The sequence below is a fragment of the Atractosteus spatula genome, chromosome 7 (assembly GCF_055471065.1).
Source record: "Atractosteus spatula isolate fAtrSpa1 chromosome 7, fAtrSpa1.hap1, whole genome shotgun sequence".
NCBI classification, from domain to species: domain Eukaryota; kingdom Metazoa; phylum Chordata; class Actinopteri; order Semionotiformes; family Lepisosteidae; genus Atractosteus; species Atractosteus spatula.
Window position 1 is genome coordinate 62112361 of NC_142712.1, and position 23829 is coordinate 62136189.

The 23829-nt window shown below is 44.6% G+C and overlaps 1 protein-coding gene and 1 long non-coding RNA gene across 7 annotated transcripts in view; one reads left to right on the forward strand and one right to left on the reverse strand.

Moving 5' to 3' along the window:
• Positions 1–875: 875 nt before the first annotated feature.
• Positions 876–2672, reverse strand: LOC148831599 (uncharacterized). Its single transcript, XR_016091358.1, has 2 exons — positions 1820–2672; positions 876–1396 (listed from the first exon to the last, which is right to left on the reverse strand). It is a non-coding gene; the product is annotated as an uncharacterized LOC148831599 (long non-coding RNA).
• The window catches only part of neo1b (neogenin 1b), a 198515-nt gene continuing 177082 nt past the window's right edge, over positions 2397–23829 (forward strand). For all 6 annotated transcript variants that reach the window (XM_088922350.1, XM_088922354.1, XM_088922353.1 and 3 more), the window contains exon 1: positions 2397–2517. In XM_088922350.1, the coding sequence (XP_088778476.1) occupies positions 2430–2517 (88 nt within the window). In that variant the 5' untranslated portion in view covers positions 2397–2429. The remainder of the gene's footprint in view (positions 2518–23829) is intronic.

A 23829-nucleotide genomic window follows, 5' to 3' on the forward strand; every position in this document is an offset into this window, starting at 1 on the left:
GAATAAATTATTAAAACGTAATTCTTTATTCAGTAATTAAGCTAAAGTATATATGTTGTTAAACTTATACAGTGCTTAGAAGATAATTAATAGTGGCATTTTTGGCCAGGTAAATATCAATATAAAAATACAATCGATGCACCCATAAATTTGATTTGTAATGCTTTTAGGACAAGACTCGGATAATCCAAACTGAAGGTTGTTCATATATAATTAAAAAGTATAAGTGGACACATGGTTAAAGCCAGTGTAAAATGTTAAACCGTCTTGAGTTCATTTGTTAAAGACGAGATTTTTGTTGTTGTTGTTGGATAGGTCGGACAGACTTCAAAGAGAGCGCAACACGAAGCACGCAGTTACCAAATAAATGCGTAGATCAAGTGTTGAAGTGAATGCGAATGAATAATGAAATGAGAGTACCGTAGCATACATGTTTAAAATGCCGGTTTCCTGCACTTGGCCTGCATGGTGCAGTATCGGACTGCGCTCACGGGAAACCAGCGCTCGTGGAGTGCGCGCGTCTCTGAGCTCCGGCGTAAAAAGCACCCCAGTGGCACCAGTTCAACAGCCCCGCTTTCAAATCCGGACGTTTGGGGCTGTATGCACAATTCCGCAATAAATCGTTCTTTTTCATAGATGTTCACGTCGTCTCTCTGTGGCAACACCATTTCCCAGTAGAAACATTTGACCAAACTTCTTAACCGTCTCTGAAGATAAATGATTGAACGGTGCGCAATTCAGTCGGGGGGGGGGGGGGGGGGGGGTAATCTTCATGTCTTTCACGAGCAGTGCTGGACCGAAACTGTTGGTTTCGCTTGTAAAAAACTGCATGGCGTTGGCCATGGGATGACACTCTAGGAAATTCAGACAGAGGGACGTGTCAAAGAAAGATTTTATTTATTTCAAGGATCTTAGTTTTTTTTTGTTTTGTTCTGAAAAATCACATATCAATTACAACTGCACAGTCTTTTTTTAGGACCTCGAGCAACATGCAAAGCCCGGTAGCCCAGCGAGGGGTCGAGTAAATGCCGTCGACACTGAAATGAGCCGAAGCGCTCAGTTCTCTGAATATGAATCGAGCTGCGTGGACAGTGGGCGTCGGCTGTCCGGTTGAAAGGTTTGCAAGAAAATTGATGACACCCGGAAAACTGCTCCACAATCTCAGTCAAAATCTCAGTGAGGCCGGCGGCTAATAGGAACATCACACAGACCCTGAAAAGCGACCTGGAGGCAACAGGACCGGAGCCCTTCTCGGAGTTGTCGGGGGTGCTGTCGGCGCAACAGTCGTGTGGTGGCAGTGTTACCCTCTTTAAATCCCGCGTCTGTCTGGCGGTGAGGCACTCTGTCTTTCCTATACTAATCTTCCTCCTCTGATCTCTTGGCCGTCTACAGCATTCTTATAAGACATGAAAAGAGACGAAAACATTAAAAACAGGCTTCCTCTGGGCGATCTTTCTTCTTGCACGCTCAGTTGAATAAAACGCGGACAAAAACACGCGAAATCGTGTGTAGGTCATTTTTAGGCGCACCAGGTTATGTGCGCTTCTAAAAAAAAAAAAATCTAAATTTTAATTTTGCCATGCAACTGACAGTAACAACGGAGTGAGACCATTCCACGTGTTTCGTGGATACTGCACGATCAACGGGAAGCACTGAAACGAGTGAGCGTCGTGGACAGAACCACATGGGGATGATTTCTTGTGAAACGTGACCTCACAAAAGACCCGCAGAGGCGTGTGAGACCGGCAGGCTCCGCGCTCTGCCCGCCCGACGCGTGGCCTTCCGGTAGGCTCCACGCCGGGGTTTTCCACTCGCTCACCTTTCGAGTCCGCGATCCCGAGTGTCCCGGCGCTCCGGCCCCTGTTTTCCGGCGAGCCCACACCCAGCTCCAGCCCTCCACGCCGCCGCTGTCGCTCAGTCGCGCAGTCAGTAGAGGCGGCTGCACTCTCCGCGGCGGATCGGATTTGGTCAAGTGGTTGGTTTTTTTTCCCCCCCCTCCTGTGCTTGTGCCCCGGATTCCCTCCTCGCTCCCCCCCCCCCCCTTCTTTTTTTTTAAGGGGTTTATTTTTTGTCCGCCCTTTTTCTTGTATCATCGATGCAATTATTCACGAGTGCGGCTTCCCCGCGCCTATGGATTGAGTGCAGGCTTCCTTCTCGCCCAAGTTCAAGAAAACAACCCGACTCCTAGTCTCTGCCTGTCCACCTCTCCCCACGTCGTGCCACTACATGTTCCTGCCGGACACTTTCAAGCCGAGCCGAGCCCGAATGGTTCCCTTCACACCAGTAGCGTGAGACCGCCGGGACTCCCTTCGCTTGCTTCGGAGCTGGAGAGAGGGGAGGAGGGGGAGAGGGGGGTAGGCTGAAGAAGAGGATTAAAACGCGGATTTGCCCCCGTGGTGTTCGCTATCATAAACATTTTCGGAGAAGTGATGGCGGAGTGGGGAGCCCGGTTGCTCCTCTCTCTCTCCTGTCTCGCCTCCCTGCGCTCGGCCACCGTGGCGAGGCACGCCGAGAGAGGTGAGTCGCGGACGTGCGCCGGTGTGCTTCTCTCCCTCTCTCCCTCTGCCCCCCGGAGTCGGGAAGTTTCAAGCCCGGGCGCTCCCGGGCGCGCGCGGGGCGGGCTGGTGGCCGGGGACGGGCCAGCGCGTGCGGCTCGTGCGAAGCGGTGGAATGCGAGCAACAGTCGCTCGCGCCGGGTCCCGCACGCGCGGCTCCGCGGCTCCGCAAGTCGGCAGTTTCCTGGGGCTTTTGTGCGTCGTCAACTGGGTTTCTTTTCGCGACCGGGGCTGTTGGTGTGTGGCACTCTTGAGAGCTGGCCTTATTGGCTTTTTGTTGTTTTGTTTTAAAAAAAAAAAATGCCGAGTGGCGGCATATGATTTTGGTGCGCCGAGGTGTAAGTTGCGAGATTTGCGAATGCTTGTTATTGTTATTGTTTTTTTTGAATCCCAGTATCTGGAGAGGGAACTCGGGAATGGTCCGACTGAGCCGCTGGGCGAGGAAAGAGCAATGTGGAGTTGGTGTTGGGCGAAAATAAATCCGTAACTTCAGTGTTCTGGAAATATTGAACACCGAAGGTGCTCGCTCGCTCTCTCCGGTGGAAGCGACGCACGCAGTAGTAGGTTATTTTGCAGGGGGCTGCTAGGGGACTTCACGAATTTAATTTTTAGAGTTGTAGAGAATTAGAGAAAATACGTCGAGGCAATTTACGGAGATGACTGTGTGAAGGCTTCGCTCGTCTTCTAATTGTTGTAATGATGATGAGTGTTATTGAAAGCTCCTACATAATCTGCATTCACTGTAGTGTGTCTGCGATTCGCGTCCAGCGCATGGAAGATCTTGGTTTAACTGTGCAGAGAGGGGCAGGGTATTAAGAAATAAAATTGGGGAAATATTGTATCGAAATCAATTGCATTAAGGAAACAAGGTGTTTGACAACTGTGTCTCTGCAGGTATGTTTATTCAGTAGTTATCGCTAACCTGGGAGACGTATGTAGATACTGGTGGCGGACGGAAATGGGTGTCTATTGTGTAGGATTGGGGTATCGATTCGTCCTCAGGCAGGGGCTTATTGAATACGGAATCGGTTATCAATAACAATGTGAAATTGGAAAATTAAAAAATAATCAAATCGTTTGGAAAAGTCTTGCAGTTTCGCAAGGTTTTTTTTTTAATTGACCTTTAACCCGTCACCTTAATCTATTCAGTGTCCAAACAAATACTGTAGGGACCGTTATAGTACATCTTATTGAGCGGTCCAGTCTGAATATCGAAAGCTAGAGGGAGAATTGAATTAAGCAGCGACAGGATAAGTATTGTAACCGATGCTGGACATTCTTCGTTGATTAAAGCAACACGTTTTCTTGTGTAAGGTTTTAAATTACTCCTGATCTACATTGACTGGACAGAAAGAGACGTGTAGCCAGTTTGTAGAATTGCTGTTTTAGACAATTTGTCCACTTAATTATTACATTGCATCCTGTACAGTTGCGAAAAACCTTCTCTGGAGCTTTCCTCCGACCAAAACAACTCTGGGGCTAAATCCTTAAAACCCGTTAGTAACGATTCAAAAATTACATACTCCAATAAGAATATGCTATATATTCTGGTCGGAATGAGTTGCAGAGAAAGGATGGTATTCTGTATGGTTATACCATCTGTAAAATTTAAAGGTGATCAGTTTGAAATGGTCAGAGAGGATGTCTCGGCTGGTGTGTATTTAATCGCTGAGAATGTTCGGTCAGTATGCAGGGATTGCTGCTAATAATAGAACACTGACTTGAAGTAATGAATTGTCTTATGCGGGGAAAAAAAGACTTGACACGGATCCGACAAGTACAGAAAAACAATTAGACGTTCCCTGGGGGCGATCAAATATGCAAGAAAGCGGCTGTATTGTGTGCGTTTGCTATGTTTACAGTCGCAGCCAGACCGAGAAATGTGAAGCATTGCGTTGGTTGAAAGTCAGCAAAACCTCGTGAAATAAAAAAACGGAACTTTAGGTCTTGGAAGCTCCTTACAGCATTCATATAAGGGCTGAAAACTTCATCTTTGTGTGCGTTTACAATAAAGGGTGAATGGGAGTGGTATTGGGGCTTGACTTAAAAACATCCTAAATTACAGTAAGAGAATCTTTTTAAAAAGGCAGAGACTGCCAGTGTGCTGGTGGGCCTGGGTTCTTTGTGTCAGGAAGCTGATAAAAGGCTTTGGTCCGAAATGAGCTGCACTTGTGTAGAATCGCAGGCTGTGTTGGAGTATAGTACAAAGGGATGTGTTTGGACTGGGGATTGCATTAGCACATTGTGCCTGAAGAGCAATAAAATGAGGCAGAAGGTAATTCCTCTGGGAGTTTATAGGGATTCGTAGGGTTTGGAGTTGGGGGCATAAACATGGAGGATGAGTATACTAATTCAAGATACTAATTCTGATATCCTCTCCTGAAAATCAGGTACATTTTAATTTAAGCAATTTTTAATTGAAAATCACAACAGGCTTTGATCCGTTAAAGGACCCTGAAAAAGCCCATGGTAGCTCAGTGAGTGAAAAACCACATCTGTCTGCAGTTTATTGGTAGTTTTGCAGCTGTTCTTATCTTGCCCATGTGTGGTAACACGGAATTGTTTTCCAAATTCACGTCTCTACTTTTTTACCCCTTTCTCCCTTTAATGAAGTAACGTAGTTATTTTTTGTTTGCTTTGGTGGGGAATTTATTTTTTGTGAGGTATAAAAGGATGCTTTTGGCTACATTATCAAAAGGGTTAGGTTTTCATGGTTCTGCATCATATAGCTTCACAATGTAGGTGAAATGTTTTTAGTTTAATTTAAATCTCAAAAGACATGAATGCATTCCAGAGATCTCCTGGCTTGCAGAGGGAGTTTCTGTGTTGTAAACCACCCTGTGGATGTTTTCACATTCCCTCTTACCTATGCCTGTGATGAGACATCCCCCTCAACACAAATCACACACACAGCCTCCACAGTTCACTCAGGTTACATCTGCAGGCATTGTCTTCATTGACGGTTTTTAATAAACCTAGGGGTGCTTCAAATTAATAAACGAGTTGTGGATGTTTTTGGTCACAGTTTATCAATCAGTTTTCTAATCCGCTTGTCCGGTACAGGGTCCTGGGAGAGCTGGAGCCGAACAGGTACAGGGTGGGATACATCCTGGATGGGACCTTGGCTAATCGCAGGGAGCACACAGACACAAGTACACGCACGCACGCACGCACGCACGCACGCACGCACGCACGCACGCACGCACGCACGCACGCACGCACGCACGCACGCACGCACGCACGCACGCACGCACGCACGCACGCACGCCACGAACAGTTTTTACAGGAGCTTGTTAACCGACCTGCATGATTTTGGACTGTGGGAGGAAACCAGAGCACCTGGTGGAAACCCATGTGAACACACAGCCAACTCCTCGCAGACAGCACCCCAAGAATTGAATCCAGGGCCCCAACACTGCGAGGCAGCAATACCAACCACAGCACACTGTGTCAGACTGGTCATAATCTTGTTTTTAATGCCAGAAAGATTACACTTTTTTTGTGACAGGTGCGCTGATATGTTATTGACATTGCCGAAGTACATCCATTGTGCTGAATAAACCGGTCATCAGCAGGGGGTTGTACTGTGAAAGTCCCAGTTTAGAAGCATGCATGTCGTGTCTCTGTGACCTCCAGCAGTGTCCCCAAAACCTTGATTCTTTGCTCAAAACTGATCTCCAAGCCTTAGATACCACGTGTCAACCCCAGTTCCTCCTTCAAATGTTCACAGTGGCTCAGGCCTGCCATAGGACCTCCATGGGCTAAAGGCAGCGTTTTTATTTTGCAAGAAATCCCTTGTTATACAAGCTGCGCTGTCCTGCTGGAATGTCATCGTGTCAGGATGAGCCTGCAGGCAGGGCAGCAAGCGAGGTCCCAGGACTCGATCCGTGAAGCGCTGTGCGGTCAGGTGGCCATCAGTCACTGCGTGTGGAGTTTTGTAGAAACTCGGCTCTACTCCCCACACCACCACATATGGGACTTTGTTATACACGCCAGTGAGCACACATTTCTGCGTGGCAATGACACACTCTGCAACATCCATCAGAGTGTCCCCAAAACCATGTCTCTTCGCTACAGATGACTGCTGGCGAGTCCACCTGAGGTGTTGCCCCAACATGCCAATAGCATGAAGCTGTTGTAGTATAATAAATATGTAACGGCCAGCCATGAATGATGAATTAATCAAACATGCCACCTGACACAAATGATTTAAAATCCAGTGAAATCCTTTGCTCTTCTGAGAATTTCTTTGCATACAGTGATGTGTTTCTTGGTGCTCTCTTTATAAAAATGAGCGGGTCTTCAGATTTGGTGACTTGTGTTATTTTCTCCCAAGATTCCTTCCCATGATCAGTCCTTATAGGGATTTCTTGAGCCAGAACAGTGAGGCGGAAATGAACAAGCTATTAGGATGTCTTATGGAGCATGAGAATGGTTACAATTCTATGCATGCTTTCTATTGATTGGACTATACGCATATTGATGGTGAAGAGCCACTCCAAAAAAGCATTCACCTGGTAATAAACTGGGGTTATTCCAGCACACCAGACAGAAGGCCTTATCTTAAATATTGTTTGAGAAACATTGGTCTTTTTTGTTTTATTCTTTTAGTTTACCAGATAGTGCATTTGAGAACAAATTCTCCTTTGCAGTGATGACCTGGAATCCACTGTATGTTACAGAGTGTTTCCATTTTGAATGGTGCTGTCTTATTTCTTTCCGGTATCATCGGCTGACCGTTCATTAAGACACTTTGGCACTGAAAGAAATGTCAGAAATTGTATTGTAGCCTTACATTCTGACATATGCCATAGTGGGCCTTATTCTGTACTGAGACATTCTTACAGGCTCTTACCTTTTTGTGTGATTCACTGTTTTATTCTGCAGTCATGCAGCCTTTGCCCTTTTCACAGCAGGGGGTTCATCTGCAGTGTTTTTGTCTTCCGTTCTTGTTTCCAGCGCTGCACATATAAGTTAATTTGAGATTCTTTGAAGTTGCCCTCTCAGCCAGTCAATGTAGTTGACGGTCATTTGTGAACATCAGGCTGTGATGTCCTTCCCATAACATATTGTTTTCAAAGCCCCCAGGTCCACAACAATGATGTAGTATAAAACACAGGGTCAGCTGTTCATGTGGGCTACATATTTCTCATTTATCTGCTCCAAATGGACCATCTGCGTTTTGTGAAGAGCTGTTTGAGCAAGGCTCTGCCTCCTGCGCGTGTTACTGTCGTTGTCAGCAGTGTGAGCAACACTCGCCAACTGCTCTTCGAAGTAAATCAAGCTGTTGACTAATTACATATATTTGCGTTAGATTCAGTGATAATCTCCTAAAGATGTTTTTGAGTATGAGAGGATAATTGCATGGTTTGCCAAGCTGTTAATTTATCAGCTTGGCTAAATAAAAAATAACGAGAAGAGGTTACTCAAACACCAGGGTTATGCAGCCAGGGCTGCTTGTTTCCTGAGGAGCAGATACTGGGACACGATGAAGTTATTGATGGGTACAGGTGAGCAGATTTCACACGTGCTATATGCTGAAACTGCGTTCTTGTGTCAGGTGTTGGTATTGACAAAAAAGAGGGCTAATTTTAGCATCTCCTCTCTCCTTCCACTAGCAGATCAGATTTGTAACTCATACCTGTAGGCTTGTAGATGTGACCAGTGTGTGGTTTGCACAGCTTCAGCATCTAGTTTGTGACGAGGCTTGTGGTCAGTCATAAATGCTTTCAAATCTAACATGCATACATTTGTAGTTTTTCACTTGCATTTCGTGTTTTCAAATTCTGAACTCTATTTGGATTAACGAGCAGGTTTCTAAAAGATTTCAAGTGCTTGTTTAAACCTGGGTTTACCTGCATTAGTGCTGTTCATCAAGATAATGTTAAATTACACTTTGACCAACTGCCATGCATTCAGTTCGGTTGAGCTCACCTGTCCATGACTTTCATAGCTTTTGAGGGTGACAGATTTGAAGTGGTGGAACAGAGCATGGACTTGAGCAGAGCTTGAGCTGCACAGAATAGTTCAATAGAAGGTCTTCCTGCTGTTGTGATGAACTGGAGTGGGTACAATCCTATAACTGTTTGAACAGGATTTGCCTTTTTATTTAAGTTGTGTTGTAGCCATCAAAATGAGTAAAAGGTTCTCTCTTCTCAGCACATGTATTGGTACATATGCGATAATTTAGGCTATGTAGCACACAAATTGTGCTCATGTTTGTATTGACTAATCATTTAATATCTATTGTATGGAAGAAAATGTGAAATTTAGAACAAGAAGTCACATATTTGCATTTGTATTTAAGCTTTGGTAGTGAAGGTATTGCTTATGCATATTCACCATTTCAACAAGTCATTTGCATTTAAATGTATTTGACCCTTAGTCTATCTGGGGCATTTTTAATGCTATTAATGTTCCCATCATCAAACATATTAATGGTTAATGTCTGCAACACTTGATGTCCTGTTGTGTAAAGTGCATGACCTGGAAAAGAATTGGATTGTGGACAGGAGAAGCACATTGCAGTTCAGTAGTATGCATTATGATTAAACGAGAGCTCCTTATTAGACCGTTCTTACATTTTAGTTTATACTCTGCTGTGATCAGCTGTTACGTCTTGATATGAGACAGGTTAATACGGAAGGAAACATTGTTCCTTCAACATTCCTCCTCATCTGCAATTGAATCTTCATGCCAGTAGGGGGTCATTGTGGCGACCAGCTGTTACAGTTAGCGTTCTGCGCTGGTTTATTCATTCTAATAGACTATTAGCCCTTGGGTAATTGTCTAATGTGTGCATCAAGCCTTGTGTACAGGACGTAAGTGAATGTGGAAATTCCTGATTGATAACGGCATTAAACCTAGCCATAGATTTCATGTTGGTTAGATATACAGGGTCTATAGCTTACCATAACTTATAATGAGTACTTTCAATATGTTTTTTTTTCCAATTATAGTTTCTAAATGTATTTTATTATTTAAGGTTTCTTAATATAGCACTGAATTTAAGCACCTTTGACCTCATCTTCCTAAAGATTTCCTGCCCATCTCATTCGTTTACGGTGAAAGGGGTAGCACGCCCACAGTGTGTCTATTGGGAAAGTAAGAACTGGCATGTTTTTAATGGTGGTATATCGCTCGGAGCTGCTGCTGAATAATTCTGACCCCTTCTGTCACGGGGCTCATTCTGCCTTGAAGACAGGTGATTTCAAGTGTTAGTGACTGATCCTGCAGAGGCGTCAAGAGGCACCAGGAGAAGCAGCTGACTGCCCTCTCCAGTCTTTCTCCAGCTCTACTGAAACTGTCTTTCTAAGCTTTTTGTTTGTAAGCATGCTTTTTTTTCCTGGCAGTGAAATAACCTGCAATTTATTTATGGATGCTTCTTGTTCTTCAGAACACGATCCTGTTTGTGACTGTTGTGATTTCAGGCATTATCACAGAGAGAAATCTAGTTTAAGGTGTGCTAATATGTTCTATTTAAAGATCGAGTTTACTTGGTATTTAACATCTGTATTTTTAGCCGAATGTTAACGGAGATGGTGGGTTATTAGTGTGTTGTGTATTTGTGCATTGTAACGGCAGAATTTACTCCTGTAGTTTAATAGCAAAACCCCCCAAAACACAAGTGAAATACTACACAAACTGTAATTTTTACCAATTAGAATTTTACGGAACTGTCTGGGAAGGTCCCGCTGTACAATTTCATTTTTATGGCTAATGGGATTTAATATCCACAGATGGAGTAGGTGTTCACTGGAGCTGGGATCCAGCCATTTGTCTCTCTTGTGCATAAGTTACTCAGACTGTTACTCCTTTCTGCAGTTCAGAATTCCTTATTTTTCAGTCTCTTTCCTTTCCTTCCTGCAGTCTGAGTGGGTGTTCTTGGGGTGAAGTGGCTCTGGCATTGGACCTAATGGAAATTCTAGCCAGTCTTCAGCCACAGGTAGACCCCAAAGAAACCAGCTTGGAAGGTGTTCTGTGTTGGCAGATAAATGCTTGGCGCTAGCACTATTGTATGAGTAGTGATAGCCAGCAGCTAGATCACCCTGCAACTCCCAGCTGGCAGCCCACTGAAGCTCAGCAGGTGTGAGCCTGGTCTGTACCTGGATGGGAGACTCCTGGAAAAAACTAAGGTTGCTGCTGGAAGAGGTATTAGAGGGCCTGCGGTCCATGTGGGTCCTAATGCCCCAGTATAGTGACGGGGGACACTTTACAGTAAAAAGGTGCCGTCTTTCAGATGAGACAACACTGAGGTCATGACTCTCTGTGGTCATAAAAAAAACCCCAGGGCGTTTCTCAAGAGTAGAGCCATTACCCAGGTGTGTGGTGAGTGTACTGGCGCACTATGGCTGTCGTCGCACCATCCAGGTGGGGCTGCACACTGGTGGTGGTGGAGGGGATCCCCATTACCTGTAAAGAGCTCTGAGTGGAGTGTCCAGAAAGGATAATTAATAAAGGAATTATTATTAATTATTAGTAGAGCAATGTCAAGTTGCCCCCGGGGTGCAGGGTGCAGGGTACGGGAACGGAAGTGCGTTCTCAGTCTCTGGAGTGGCCCACGGTTCGTGAACATGCACTGTGCCCATTCCTGTTCAGCTTGGCAGCTCATACATACCAGGCATTCTTATCAGAGGGCTTCCTGCTGCGACTACAGCTCGCGAGCACCACCTGAAGTCATTCTGCCTGCCTGCCCAGTGTGCCTGCGTGTGCTTGAGGAAACAAGCTCTGAAGCCGAAAGCTTCTCCCAGCTCGTGTTTGTGGGCACTTTTCCTTTGGCTGGAAGTAATTATTCCTCCTCCTCTTGCCATGCCTCTCATTCTCTAGACTGAAGGATAACCAGTTATCATAAAATTCTGCCCCTGCTTTCACAACGGTGCATTTTAAGTACCTGATTCTGCATTTGCGCAATGTGTTAAAAGCCCGCAGTTCTTTTGAATATTACTAGTCCTTTAAGCTATTCGTGTCTCATCAACTCATAGTTTTCTTCTGTTATGCCATTGTTTAACAGTTCTGGAGTGTATGCTTTTCAGGAGCTTTTGGAAACGGAGCAATTCTGGGATCTTTAATGTTGATTAAGATTCATGGCTTAATGCAGCATAGCTTAAAAAATCATCTGTCGTGCTCAAGATATTTTAAACTGACATGAGCCAAAGCAGAGCCAGATATGACCCCTGTGGTCAAGAAGTGTTACTGAGTTAAGCAATTTAGCATTGTACCATGTAGCTGCTGCAGCAGGGTATGTTGTATGTTGCTCCAGCAAGGCTCTTTGCTGTTTTGAAGGTGTTGCATGTCTGTCGCTGTTATTTTTTTCTTCCCTGGAAACAGCTGTCGAGCCTAGTCCAGGAAGCACCATTTTTGCAGTGTTAGAGACCCCGAATCTTAGCTTTTTGGGGTGTTCTGAAACATGAGTGGAGGGTGGGCTATAAGGGGTGGGGTCCTACTAATCTTGTTGCTGACATTAGCTGTGGGTTGACAGAGATGAGGAATGTGGGGACTGTGTGTGTTTGTTTGGTTAAAATACCTAGGCAGTGCAGGGGCCTTTGTGGACTGTCATGTCTTTTGTCAATGCAGACCACCAAAGGATTTGTATGATAATAGTACTCCAGGGAAATGTTATTTTCCATTGAGCTTAAGACTTGAACAGAATGTTATGGTATTCTAAAATATTCAGAATAAAGTTAATTCAATGTCATTGTAAATTCTCATCAGAAATGGAAATTGTCACAGTAAATGTGTTCAGTTAACTGTGCAATTGGTATATATCAAAATAGCTTTGATTCCCCCCCCCCCCAGTTTTAGCAGGCGTGACTAATGGTCTTTACTGGTGACGTGGGTCTTTTGTGCAATACAGGCACTGGTCCGCGTCTCGTGTTACTGTACATAGCAGGCTGGGTTTGGAAGGATGGTTGAAGTAGAAAACTGGATCTTGGCCGAGCTTATGTGTCAATTACTTTCATGTGGTTTATTCTTAAAATAGCAGGTTTGCCAAGAATGAAACAGGCCCTAAGTTTGCCTCACTGCACAGTCTCAGGAATGCAAATCAGTTATTTAGGAACTGTGTACTGGATAGTGATTGTTTTTGGGTGTGGGGTATTGACATAAATATTACGAAGAGAAAGATGTGTGATTAAAGTTCTTATGTTGTTGATCTTGCATTAATAAATTTTATATGTAGGTTTCTTTCTGATTAAAGGTTGTCTTTGCAGTTTGTGTTTACATTATAAAGCTCATAAATGACAAATTGGAGCAGTGTAGGAAACACAGTGCTCAGGAGATGAGAGAAGCTGTAGCGTAGCTCTTTGCAGAATCCTTAATGTTTTCATCTGACTTTCTTTCTTCTCACTGGTCCACATTTGTAAAGGTGGAGTTTATATCTGATTTGAAAATGGTATTGTAAAAAAGCACAATTGTCACACAATACAATTTTTCTGTATTAAAGTTAAGCACTAAATGTTGAACTGCAGAAAGTGCTTTATTAATATGGCTCATGAATTCTAATTGTGTTCAGTCTGTGCCCTTTTAAATTCAGCTGTAAGTTACAGGATTTACGGTTGTTATTCTAAACTCTCCAAAACCTTTTTGCCAGTTTAAACTTCTTAGTCTGACACTTGGCCAGAAAGACCTTCACACCCTTTGAGAATTAAAAGGAAACCAAAGTTCTTTGAAATCCATTAAATAGCTTTAATTTTATTTTCCTGTACCTTCTGGAATACTCCATCTCCAGTACGGAGACCTTGGTTTCATTTTAATTGCGACGGTTTTCCTTGGATGCTTTCCATGTGTCGGTGATTCCTTCCAAACAAGTGTGCTTCTGGCTTAAATGGCCACGATGGGACGGCTAGCCGCTGTCAGACTTGTGTGGACATCAAGTGGAAGACTACTGGGTAAAATAAGAGAGAGGAAAACAAAAGAAAATGGAACAGTTTGTCGCACTGATCCAGGGCCACTAGCTGCATTCAAGTTGGATATGGTCTAATCTGAACCCATTTAACCCTGACCCAGTTCGTAAATGAGAATGCTGTTGATGGGATGCAGCTTTCTGTGCCACAGTGATGCAAGGACAGCCTGCTGACCTAGTTCCATTAGTGAATTATCCCCAATTATTTCATTTTTATTTCTTCTCAAATGCATAGCAGTATTCCTCCGGTTGAAATCTCCTAACAGGTACTGTCTAGGGCTTTGATGGGGAGGGGCTGTAGGTCCCTCTCCCCCCTCCCCATCAGCTCTGTGCTGCCTCAAAGACTTTTTTCATGGACAGGAGACACGCAGGGAAGGGGGTGGGGTAGTTGGGGGGGCTTTTCCTACAGAGAGAGGTTTGTGAGAGCTGCTCAAACAAACCACAGGCCAGGCTGTTCCCTGCTTGTAGCTCTTGGCAGCCCCAGACAGAGAGATCTGTGTGCTCTCTCGCGATGGGCCCGTCACTTTATCAACACCGCTTAGAAGGAGCTCGTCTGACTGGCAGGGCCCAGGCCAGATGAACCCCTATTAACTGGGCCAAGAAGGGGACAGTCTCCAATGGCGCAGTTTCATTCCGTCTGAATTATTGTGTTCTGTGCCTTTTCTTGACATGTGTCATTTACAGATTAATTTAATTTGCAAGGCGGGCTGTGGAAAGGAGGGTAGACTGATGATGTGTGGTGTTGAATGTTTTATTTACCTTTTCTCCTAATGAAGACCTGTGCTGGCATTATTTTCTCAATCATTCTGGTTGTGTGTTTTTGTAACAAATCATTTAGGTGTAATTTTAGGAGCTTTCTTCCTCCCAGCTTCTTTCTAAACTGTATCTAGCAGTTTATCTGCAGGATGAGAATAAGATGGATTGGTTGGTTGGTGCTGGTTCTTCTGTATCAAACTGGTGTTTAAATCTAAGTAATAATCGGTGTTGCGGTGTTGTATAAAAACTGTGCCACGTGAGTGATGTGTGATGTTTACGTGTGTAGATCTATGCTTCTGTAGAACGAATCCATCCATTTTCTAGCTGCCTCTTCCAAGTCAGGGTTGGGAAATGCATTTTGAAGTAGAATTGAATTTTCTCCTTATGCTTTTGTGGTTGTGGAGAAAGTAATGTTGTGTGCATCTTTTATTTTACTGGTGGGAGTACATTTTAAAATTATTTTGAAGGCGAAAAGAACTTTAAGGCGAGTAACATTTTGCCTTTTCGTTTTTGTGCCCATTTTGGTGAAATAAATTATTCGTAACTGTTCACATGGACAGCAGATGTTTTGCAGTAGTACCATCCTTGATTCCTAGTGGTTCAGACTGTGTGCGCAGCTTTTTAATACAATTGGCAGATGAAATAAATATCTGAATATCTAGTAATTGAGGTGAGTCTGCCTTTTTGTATCCCTGACCTGAGTAGATTCTAGGAATATTGAAGAATAATCAGCGTTTGAGAAAAGTTCTCCATGTCTTAGAGGTTGTTGGGAGCGTTAGCCTTACCCAGATAAATGTGAGTTCATCTGGGTGTCAGGAGTGTGCTTCACATGACAGCCAGCAGTTTGTAGACAGGGATTCCTCTTTTGCTTACATTGTGCTTTTTAGAGTTGAAAAAAGGCCAGTGTTCAAACTCCTGACAGGCCCCCCTGTGATGTGTTTCGGGCTGGAAAGGCCAGTGTGAGGACGAGGTGAAGATCCCTGTAGGTTATCGGTGCTGAGTGTTAAGTTATTGCAGAACTCTTCACGTCAGGCACTGCAGAACTCCCCTGGCCTTTGTCTTCACGAGAGGCTCCTGGCCTCCACAGCTGTGTTTTGTTTGAGCTTTCACTCAGCTACCACGATGACTTAAGTTTCTACTCTGTGACCATAATGAGTTATATTCAGTTGATTGCCCCTAGAAATTTGCTGTTCTGAACGACGCCTAATGAGGTTGGACTTGCTTTGGGTAGAGTTATTTCATTTTGTTTGAGGAAGTATTCATAAGTGGCACTATCATTATAGGAGTTTTTAGCAAGACTTGCCTCCACTAATAATGTGACACTAGAGTATTTTTTGCTGATATACCAGGTGCTACAAGTGGCTGATACTGATAGGGGTCACTTGCTGTTTATCAGCAGGACTAATATTCTCCCTTGCACAGTTAATATGCACAGAGTACTCCAGAGGGCATCCTTAAGGTTTTTTTCGAATGCAGAGATAAAAGAGCCTTTATAAGATCAGTGAAATGTCTTACAAGGATCCACATCGTTGCGGTCCTAAAGAGTTCCAAATGAATTATTTTACCAGAAGCCAAGCTGTTATTGGTTGTTCTCTCGTGTGTCTTACAAAGACGAATCAAATGCGTGTTGTCTTTACTTGCGGGAGGAGGAATATTCGGAAGTTTCGGGGATCCCTCTGAATGGGACTTGTAAAGGTTTTATTCCCGTGAAGCCTTCCAAAAACGAAAAGACCCTCAGTGATGGTGAGATCGAATCGAGCCCCAGCGCTCGTGTGAGCTGAGCATCCAGGAGCGTCATGGGCAGCATCGCTCCTGGGCAGGGGGAGAAGCACCAGAGAGGGACGGGGACAGTCTCGCCGCTCCCCCGTGGTCTGCTTGTCCTTTGTTGTGTAGCGCACAGGCAGTTTGCCCTGCAGTAGGCCACGTGAACAAGGAGGGCGAGTTTTCTTTTTTTTCCTCCTGGCCTGAAGGCCCTCTTGAGTTTCCTCTGAGACGTGTGCCTGGAGGGCACTGTTAAAAATGAGGTCCCCCAGGGGCTCTTTTCTCTGTGAAACCCAGTAAAGAGGAATGAGAAGTTGGGGGGTTTGGGGGTGTGGGAAAGTGTAAGGTGACCCTGACAGGCGGCTCGTTGAGAGAAGAGTGCCCTAGCACCAGTGCCCGGGTTAAAGCAATTAGACGTGCTCACTGGTTCTCCGGTCTCTGCTCTGTCTTGCACCTTCTATCTACATTTGTTTGCCAGCCCCACTCTTATTAACCAGGCCGTGGAGCGAACAGCTGCCCTCTGCTTCCACGTTTCCCTTTACGTGCGTGAGTAACTTAGACGTGCTGCCACATTGCTCTCGGTGCCCGTCTCCGAAGTGTGCTGCTGTCTGAGCAACAGTATGCGAGTCCAGTGAGGCGGGAACATTGGCGAGCAGCGCTGTGGTGTCTTTCTGCAGAACCAGTGCTTGGACAGGGAAGACGAAAGTAAAAAAAATCATTTCTTACAGTAACCTGTACTTAAAAAAAAAAATCTTTATTGAATCGCAAACAAGGTATTCAGTTTTTCATATCAAGCACCATAAAAGTAAACCAAGCTATCAAATGGTTGTGGGATTAAATGAGTCTGTGGGAGTGAGGAACAAAGTACTCATCCGTGTGGTTGAAGCCTGGCTTTTGTCGAGAAACGCCTGGATGAGATCCTCAATTAACTGTTAACTACCCAACGAGCTAGAAGAATGAAGAGGAATGGCCGCCCCTCCTCTGTAACCTTCCCTTTGTTCTTATGAAAGCCATCTTATTTTGATAATTTTATGGCTGTGTGGATCACTGAGCTTTATTAAGACTCAGCTTTTATTATCCGGCTATGTTTTCTGTAACTTGTTTGAATGGAAGAAGAGGAACCTTCACCACAGGCCGAATGCCGTGTAGTAGATGCTGGAGCAGTTTGAAGTTGTAGCCAGGCATTGTCTTTGTGGTGGATCTTGCTGCTGTAGGTTTTTGTGGCCATCACTCTATGGAGAGTGACCATGTGTGGGTGTGATAAAGGTCTATCTGCTTGTGTCCAGTTTAGAATTCGAGCCCGGACAGCTCAAAGGTAATGAGGTTCCTACAGTGCTCCAGCTTGGCAATGAATGTTACAAGCATGTACAAGTCTGCATTTCTCAGGAGCCCTTGTTAAACACTTTTAGGGTTGTGTGGTACTTGTAGGTTTTAAAAAAAAATAAAAACAAAGTCGTTTTAATTCTTTGCAAGCCCTTGTTTGTTGTTCTATTGATTTTCTCTAACGCGGCGCACCTCAGTGGGGATGTGCGGAATAGGCCGGTCTTTTGTCTTCTTTTGTGTTAAAGAGACAGCCAATAAAAGAGCCCAGACTGGCGAACTGCCGCAGTATCTAAATACAGCCTTGACCTTCCTTGGAGGAGGGGAGGGGAGGGGGGGCATGTGCACGGTACCCTGGGAGCTTGGAGTTTCCTTCACTCCGGAGATGCCTGACAGGGAGTGATGAAAGCCAGCTGCTCCAGAACCCGGAGGCTCCTCGGGCTCTGACCCCTGAACTACGACCTCCGACCCCAAGAGGGATAAGGTAGCGCTGGGCTGAGCAGCGCCACAGAGGAATGGCAGGAAAGCCAGCGGGAACACCTGCGGATTGGCCGCAGCATTCCATCGCTGGGCCCGGGCCTCGGATGTCATGTGTCTTCCGATGGGATGGGAGGGGGAGGAGGGAGCAGCAGGCTGTTATTGGACAGCCGTAATGAGGCTTGCTGTCTCCCAAGGCAGGAGGAGCATGGAAACCTCTGGATTTTCCATGCCCTCGCTCTCTACCTGTGGGGTTTCGCAGTAGCTGTGTACTTCAGAACCAAGCCCTGCCTTTGAAGACATCAGTAATGGGTTGTACGAACGCCGTTTGGTTCAAAATGAAAGGTTAAAGGTCATCAGTTATTGCCATTTGGTAAGATCTGTGTATGTTGTGCCTAGTGTATAGTACTGCCTGCTTTGCATGTGTTGGAAGCTTATTGGAAAAATAGAAGCTCTAACTACTGACTAGAAACCAATAAAAAATACTGATCAATGCAGAGTGCACACTGACTAGACCTATACTCATGCACACTGAGCTGCTGGACACCATAAAAAGAAATTAAACATTAAATGCTAAAGACGATTTTAAATTCTGCCTGTTTAGTACACTTAAACAAAATACAAAGACTGGTTCTCTGTACCATTGTTCTAATGGGCATTTACAAAATAGGCAATAAATAATTGGGAAAAGAGTGTAATTGCTTTTTACAGTGATGAGATATAACCCATTACCGATGTCTTAAAGTGATAATGCTGTTGCTGCAGTTCTGGGTGGAGTTCTGTTCCTTGTCGATATGGATGGAGGTGATGAGGACAGCCCACTGAAGTCATTCCCCTTGCTGTTCAGTTCTGGGGTTAGAGATTGCCAGGCTGCTGGGTGAGGGGAGGGCTGCAGATGTGGATTGTACCATTTTTCTATCGGCTAGCTGAGGCAAGCTGAGTTTGCTTGAGCATCTCACAAAGTGAAGATAAAAAAACAAAGTCATGATGCCCTGCACCACAGCTGCTGGGTGAAATAAAGCTCAGGTTATCTATCAAAGTTTTTTCACCAAGATGCAGATTTCATGATTCTCAGAGTGGTTTAAGTTTGCCATCTGAAAAGGTTTCCCAATCGTGAGTGACAGGAAGTATTCAAGGAAGTAATGGAACCAAGTTAAATATTCAATTGCTAAGCAGGTAATGCCTTTATACAGTGTAAGTTACAACATCTACAATAAGACATAAAGTAAATACAAAAAAAGGAATGTCTCATCAGCAGTATAAATGTACAAATTGGGCCATGATGAAATGCTACCCCAATTTCAATCGTTTTTGTCTGGAATAGTTAGTATTTAAAATGGTTATCTGTGCAGGAACATCACTGGACTGGAGGAAGATGTTCTGCACCAGCAAGAACAAATGCAGCTTATTCTAAGTGTTGCTTTAAGTCTTTCTCAAGTTAGTAAGGGAACTGTTAAATCCCTTTTACTGAATTGCTTAAGAGGTGAGTGAGGTGATAATCTGCTGTCTTCTTTAAGAAGAACTTTAATCTTATCTAAAAGAGATGGAAAGATTCCTCTTCACTACTACATGGAGTCATAACTTTCCATCATGATGATTTGTACTTATTCATCAACAGATAAAAACACTTTTTATCTGAAGCTTCCCATTCCATCCGAAGATCCCAAAGTGCATCATTTAAAATACTCTGGGTCAAAAGCCAATCATGAAATAATCAGCTTCTTAGGTTAAACACTTGGCTTGGCTGAACAAGTTGTCCTGTGGTTCACTGAAATGAATTGAAGTGTGGGCGTGCTGTTAGTCTAGGCCATTGCCTGCACTGACCTCATAGCAAATGCAGCACAGCCACAAAGTGTTTTTAATCCAAAAGGGATGATGTTCTTCAAAAGTCCACACCTGCATGATAGAACTACCCCCCTCTGTCCCCCCAAAATTAAAGTACTACTTGATTCTCTAGGGCCACTGAGCTAAGTGCAGAAGTTGTTTAATTGCCATCACTTAGGATGCAGAGTTGCCTCCGCTTGTCCTCTCTGCCTTTGCTCCTGCTGGGACTGATCCGTCTTCCTTGACAAGGCAATGCATTAGAGCCACTAGGGAGGTGGCCTTTTTGCCCACCACCTTATCCCCTTAATGCACCACACATCGGTCCCCCGTGGCTCTTGGGGAACAGTTGGCGTTGGTTTTTATGAGGGGTGGGGTGTGTTTTGTTATGTTGCTGACAGGAGACTTCAGATACCTCCTTCTTGCTGTTCGGCATTCCTCAGTAAGCTTCTCCTGCTGAGTCCTGGTGGAGTGGATATACTTCTGTCCATTCTCCGCCTGGCAGGACAGTAGTGTTTGGGTAAGAGGGCACCATCCATGCCCTGGGGGGGAAGGGGGTCAAAGGTTCAAGTGACCCCTGTGGTTAAGTCCTTAAGCAGACTTACTGTACTGGGCTGTCTTGTTGGCAACAAGAAATCCAGACCAGCCAGCTCCGTACCGGAGACTGGAGTTTTGACCAGAAGAGGCCTCTGCTGTTTATATCTCTAAAAAAATGGCAAGCTTTGTTTCTTCTTTTGTTTAAAATATTAAAATCTCATTCTCTTATTTGTTTTTGGTATGAAAAACTGTCTTTTCATCCCATGAGCCTGGAGAAGATCCCTCTAGAATTTAATATCACAGCGCTGACATTATAAATGTAGAGCTTTAAAAAACGACATTACATTTAATGTAATACAGGAGTAATGTAGTTTAAAGTGAAAAGCCATCCGTGAACTGAAATTCTGAAGTGTAGACCACTGTCAGACAGGCATACTGCAGGGTGAGTTTGAAGAAGCTCTCAACGTTTCATCCAATTTACTTGAAATTTGTACTTCAAACAGGTGGGATCAGCGCTATGTGAAAGGCAGGGGGAGCTGAGCAGGTTGCTACTTAAGCAGATGCTGCACAGGGCTATAGAGCGAGTCTTCTCCAAGGTGATTGCAAAACTTGTATAACCTCTGTGTGCTTCAAAGTTTTAACCTAAGGTGAATTTTCTGCCGTTTTAATAGAAAAAAGCCACATCGATTGATGATTCCAGGATTGTAAAGTGACCGTGTTTGCGGTTGCTGGTGCTTTTTTTACAAAGGCTAGCAGTTGGCTGTCCCGTACGAAATGAGCATTGTGGCTTTGTTTTTTGGTCAGTGCCGGAGTGGCTTGTATCGATAAGGTTTCCTGAGGGGAAACAATACTATGAAATGCCGGAAGCCATTAGGAAACCGGGCCTCATGCCTCTGTGCACTGAGTAAATATTATGCTTGCAGTCCTTGTTTAACAAATGTGAATGAGCCAGGCAGCAGTAATAGAAAAGGATGTAGCCAGTGATACTTGAAACAAAAAGGAGTAGCTAACCTCCTGTTTTGGTTCAGGCAACTGTTTCTGCACAAAAGGCTAGGAGACCACGTATACTTTGTAGTGTCGGTAAGGAAAGGCACACTGTGCTTTACAGGGGAACCACCTGCTTGTATAGGGTTGTCCGTAAGCGAGCCAAGGGATATGGAAAGTCCACCTTCAGAATTAGAGATTTGTTTTCTTGTACTGCTCATTTTGCAAATCTCCAGGCAACTGTAAAAACATGGGTGTGAATATATTCCTTAAAGTGGCTTTCAGTTTTAAATGGAAACATTATAAACTTCGGGATGTTCTGGGTGTTCTCTCTCTGGGATCTAACCAGAGTAAATGTGCGTAGTCCATGTAGCATTGTGACAGAGCCCTCCGAAAGCCTTCAATTTGCTGCAAAGGCACAGAACGGATGGTGGAGCAGGAGATCTGAAGGCGTTTGCTGGTCGCCTCTTTCCAACCACAGTGTGTGAAATACTGCTAGAGCTCCTGTCAGTGTGGCCTCAACTTCTGTGCCTTGCTCTGTCCCGTGGGCCAAGAGATTATCTCTCATCTCCCAGTGCAGTAGTGCCCGGATGCCTGATTCTCATTACTCTTCCTGCTTTTCTTTCGTCTCGTTTCGGGGCCTGGCAGCAGGGCGTCTGTGGTCTTGGGCAACGTCTGCGTGTTCCCAGACGTAGGGTTGTGTCTTCTTTTATGAACATACCCGCTTATCTAAGGTCATCAGTGCTTTCCTCTGAGTCAGTGGCCTTCTCGCACAAACTTTTAAAATGTCTGTTCTGTCTGGTTCTTGACCATGCCAAACCATCTGAGCTAAAATTGTCAAACCTATGATACATTTGTGTATCCATTCTGCGTTAGCAATCGGGTTTTAATCTCTGCAGGTACGCGCAAATAAATGCACCGATCATCGTCTCATCTTTAAGTCGGAAACATGAAGGTAAACTGCCCTGTCTGTTTAAAAAGCCCTCCAAGTACAGAGTGTATTCAGGGGCTTGAAAGATTTAAAAGTTATTTGTGGACTTTAGTTTTTGAAGAGCCAGGTTTTACAGTCCCTGACTGTCCCTGGAAAGCCTACGTTTTCTCAGATGGAAACTGGGTGCCAGCTGTTGGATAGGATTTCTTGGCCACACCAGCCTCTGTGTGATGTAGAGAGTGAGCTGTGTTTTACAGTAATTTACTAGTGCATGTGAGAAGATATCGAAGGGGTTGCTAAGCTTTGGCAGAGGGTTGGCAGATTAAAACATCATGTAGCATAATATCTGGGAGTGCTATACTAAACAGCGGAATGAGGATGAGCTGAGTTTCTTTTAAAAAGAATGATGTTTTGCTCGACAGGCTCTCGCTAAATTGATTTTAGATTCTTTAGGTGGCTTTTTCTTCAAAAAAGCCCCTTTGTCATCTGGTAGAGGGGTTGGTTCTGTGACTAAATCACCTGTGACTAAATCACTGCAGGTACATCTCTTCCCGGTGGGATTCAAACTTTAAAAATATATACGTTTTTTATTTTTCCTCATTATGAAAAACGAATTTAGGATCGCAACTTGCGAAAGTCTGAGAATAAGACTTTCAGTGAAGGCTCTTCACATGCAGAATACATGATTTCAATCGCGGAGAAGATGAATCGAGAAGATCCTTTGCTCTGTGTCAGTGCCCATTAGTGTTCAGTGTATTGGGCTGTACTTGAGGATGACATAGAGGTCGGAGGTTTATGTCGCCCTTATGAACTGGATGGCTGTTGTATGCAGTGTCGAGATTCTCTATTTGAATTTCATGTGGCTGTGAATGAAGTAGGGGGCTACAGTGGCGCAGAGCTGCTACAGTTTTTGCCATGTCTTCCCGGCCGCTCATTTGAGGAATATTTGTGTCTTCCGAGTTCCCAGGGGGCACACGACTTCGCACTGCTGCCTGCTGGGCCCACCAGGAGTCCATTCTTTTAACAATCCCCCCCCCCACACACTTTGAGCAGTGTCAGCACAATCAATAGCACCCCCCCCCCCACACACCCCACACCACCCCTCGCTTCTCCCAGCATTCCCTGCAGCTCCCCTCCGCTTCCCATTGATCAAATCCACTCTTCCCATCGCTTCATCATCCCTTGTCACCCTCCCCCGGCACCTTCGTTTGCCTAATTTAAATTAAATTCTCCACGGCGACGGCGTGCCTCTTGGCAGGCCCTGTCACTCAGAAACGGGTGCAAGTGCCCCGGTGTGTGTTTACGCATAATGCGGTGGTAGGAGACCATATCTGAAAATATTGAATAAATGAGGGTCCTTTGACACATTACCCATGTTTTTCCACAGCTGTTGATAGTTCCTTTTCTCCCAGGACGTGGTTCTTTTTTCCCTTCGATATCACACTTAAGTGCTTTTCCAAGCTTGGGCTCAGCAGAGTTCTGAATTAACTCCCTCTAGGAGAAATACTTCCTGTGAAATACGTCTTGCTTTTGCCGAAGACCATTGAGATGTTTTTGTAGGGGTTCCTCAGGTTTTGTTGTTCAGCCGGGTTTTGCAGACCATCATCATAGCAAGTTAAAAGCAGCTGCACTGAAGCAGGACTGGAATAATTGACTCAGGCTGTATGTTTGGAGTGTGTTTAGCTCCAAAGAGAGAGAAAGGAGACATTTACATTTGGAAGGTCCCTAATGTTTATAGTAGTGTGTGCCGAGATGGATTTTGACAGATTTTTTTTCTTTCCTTTTTT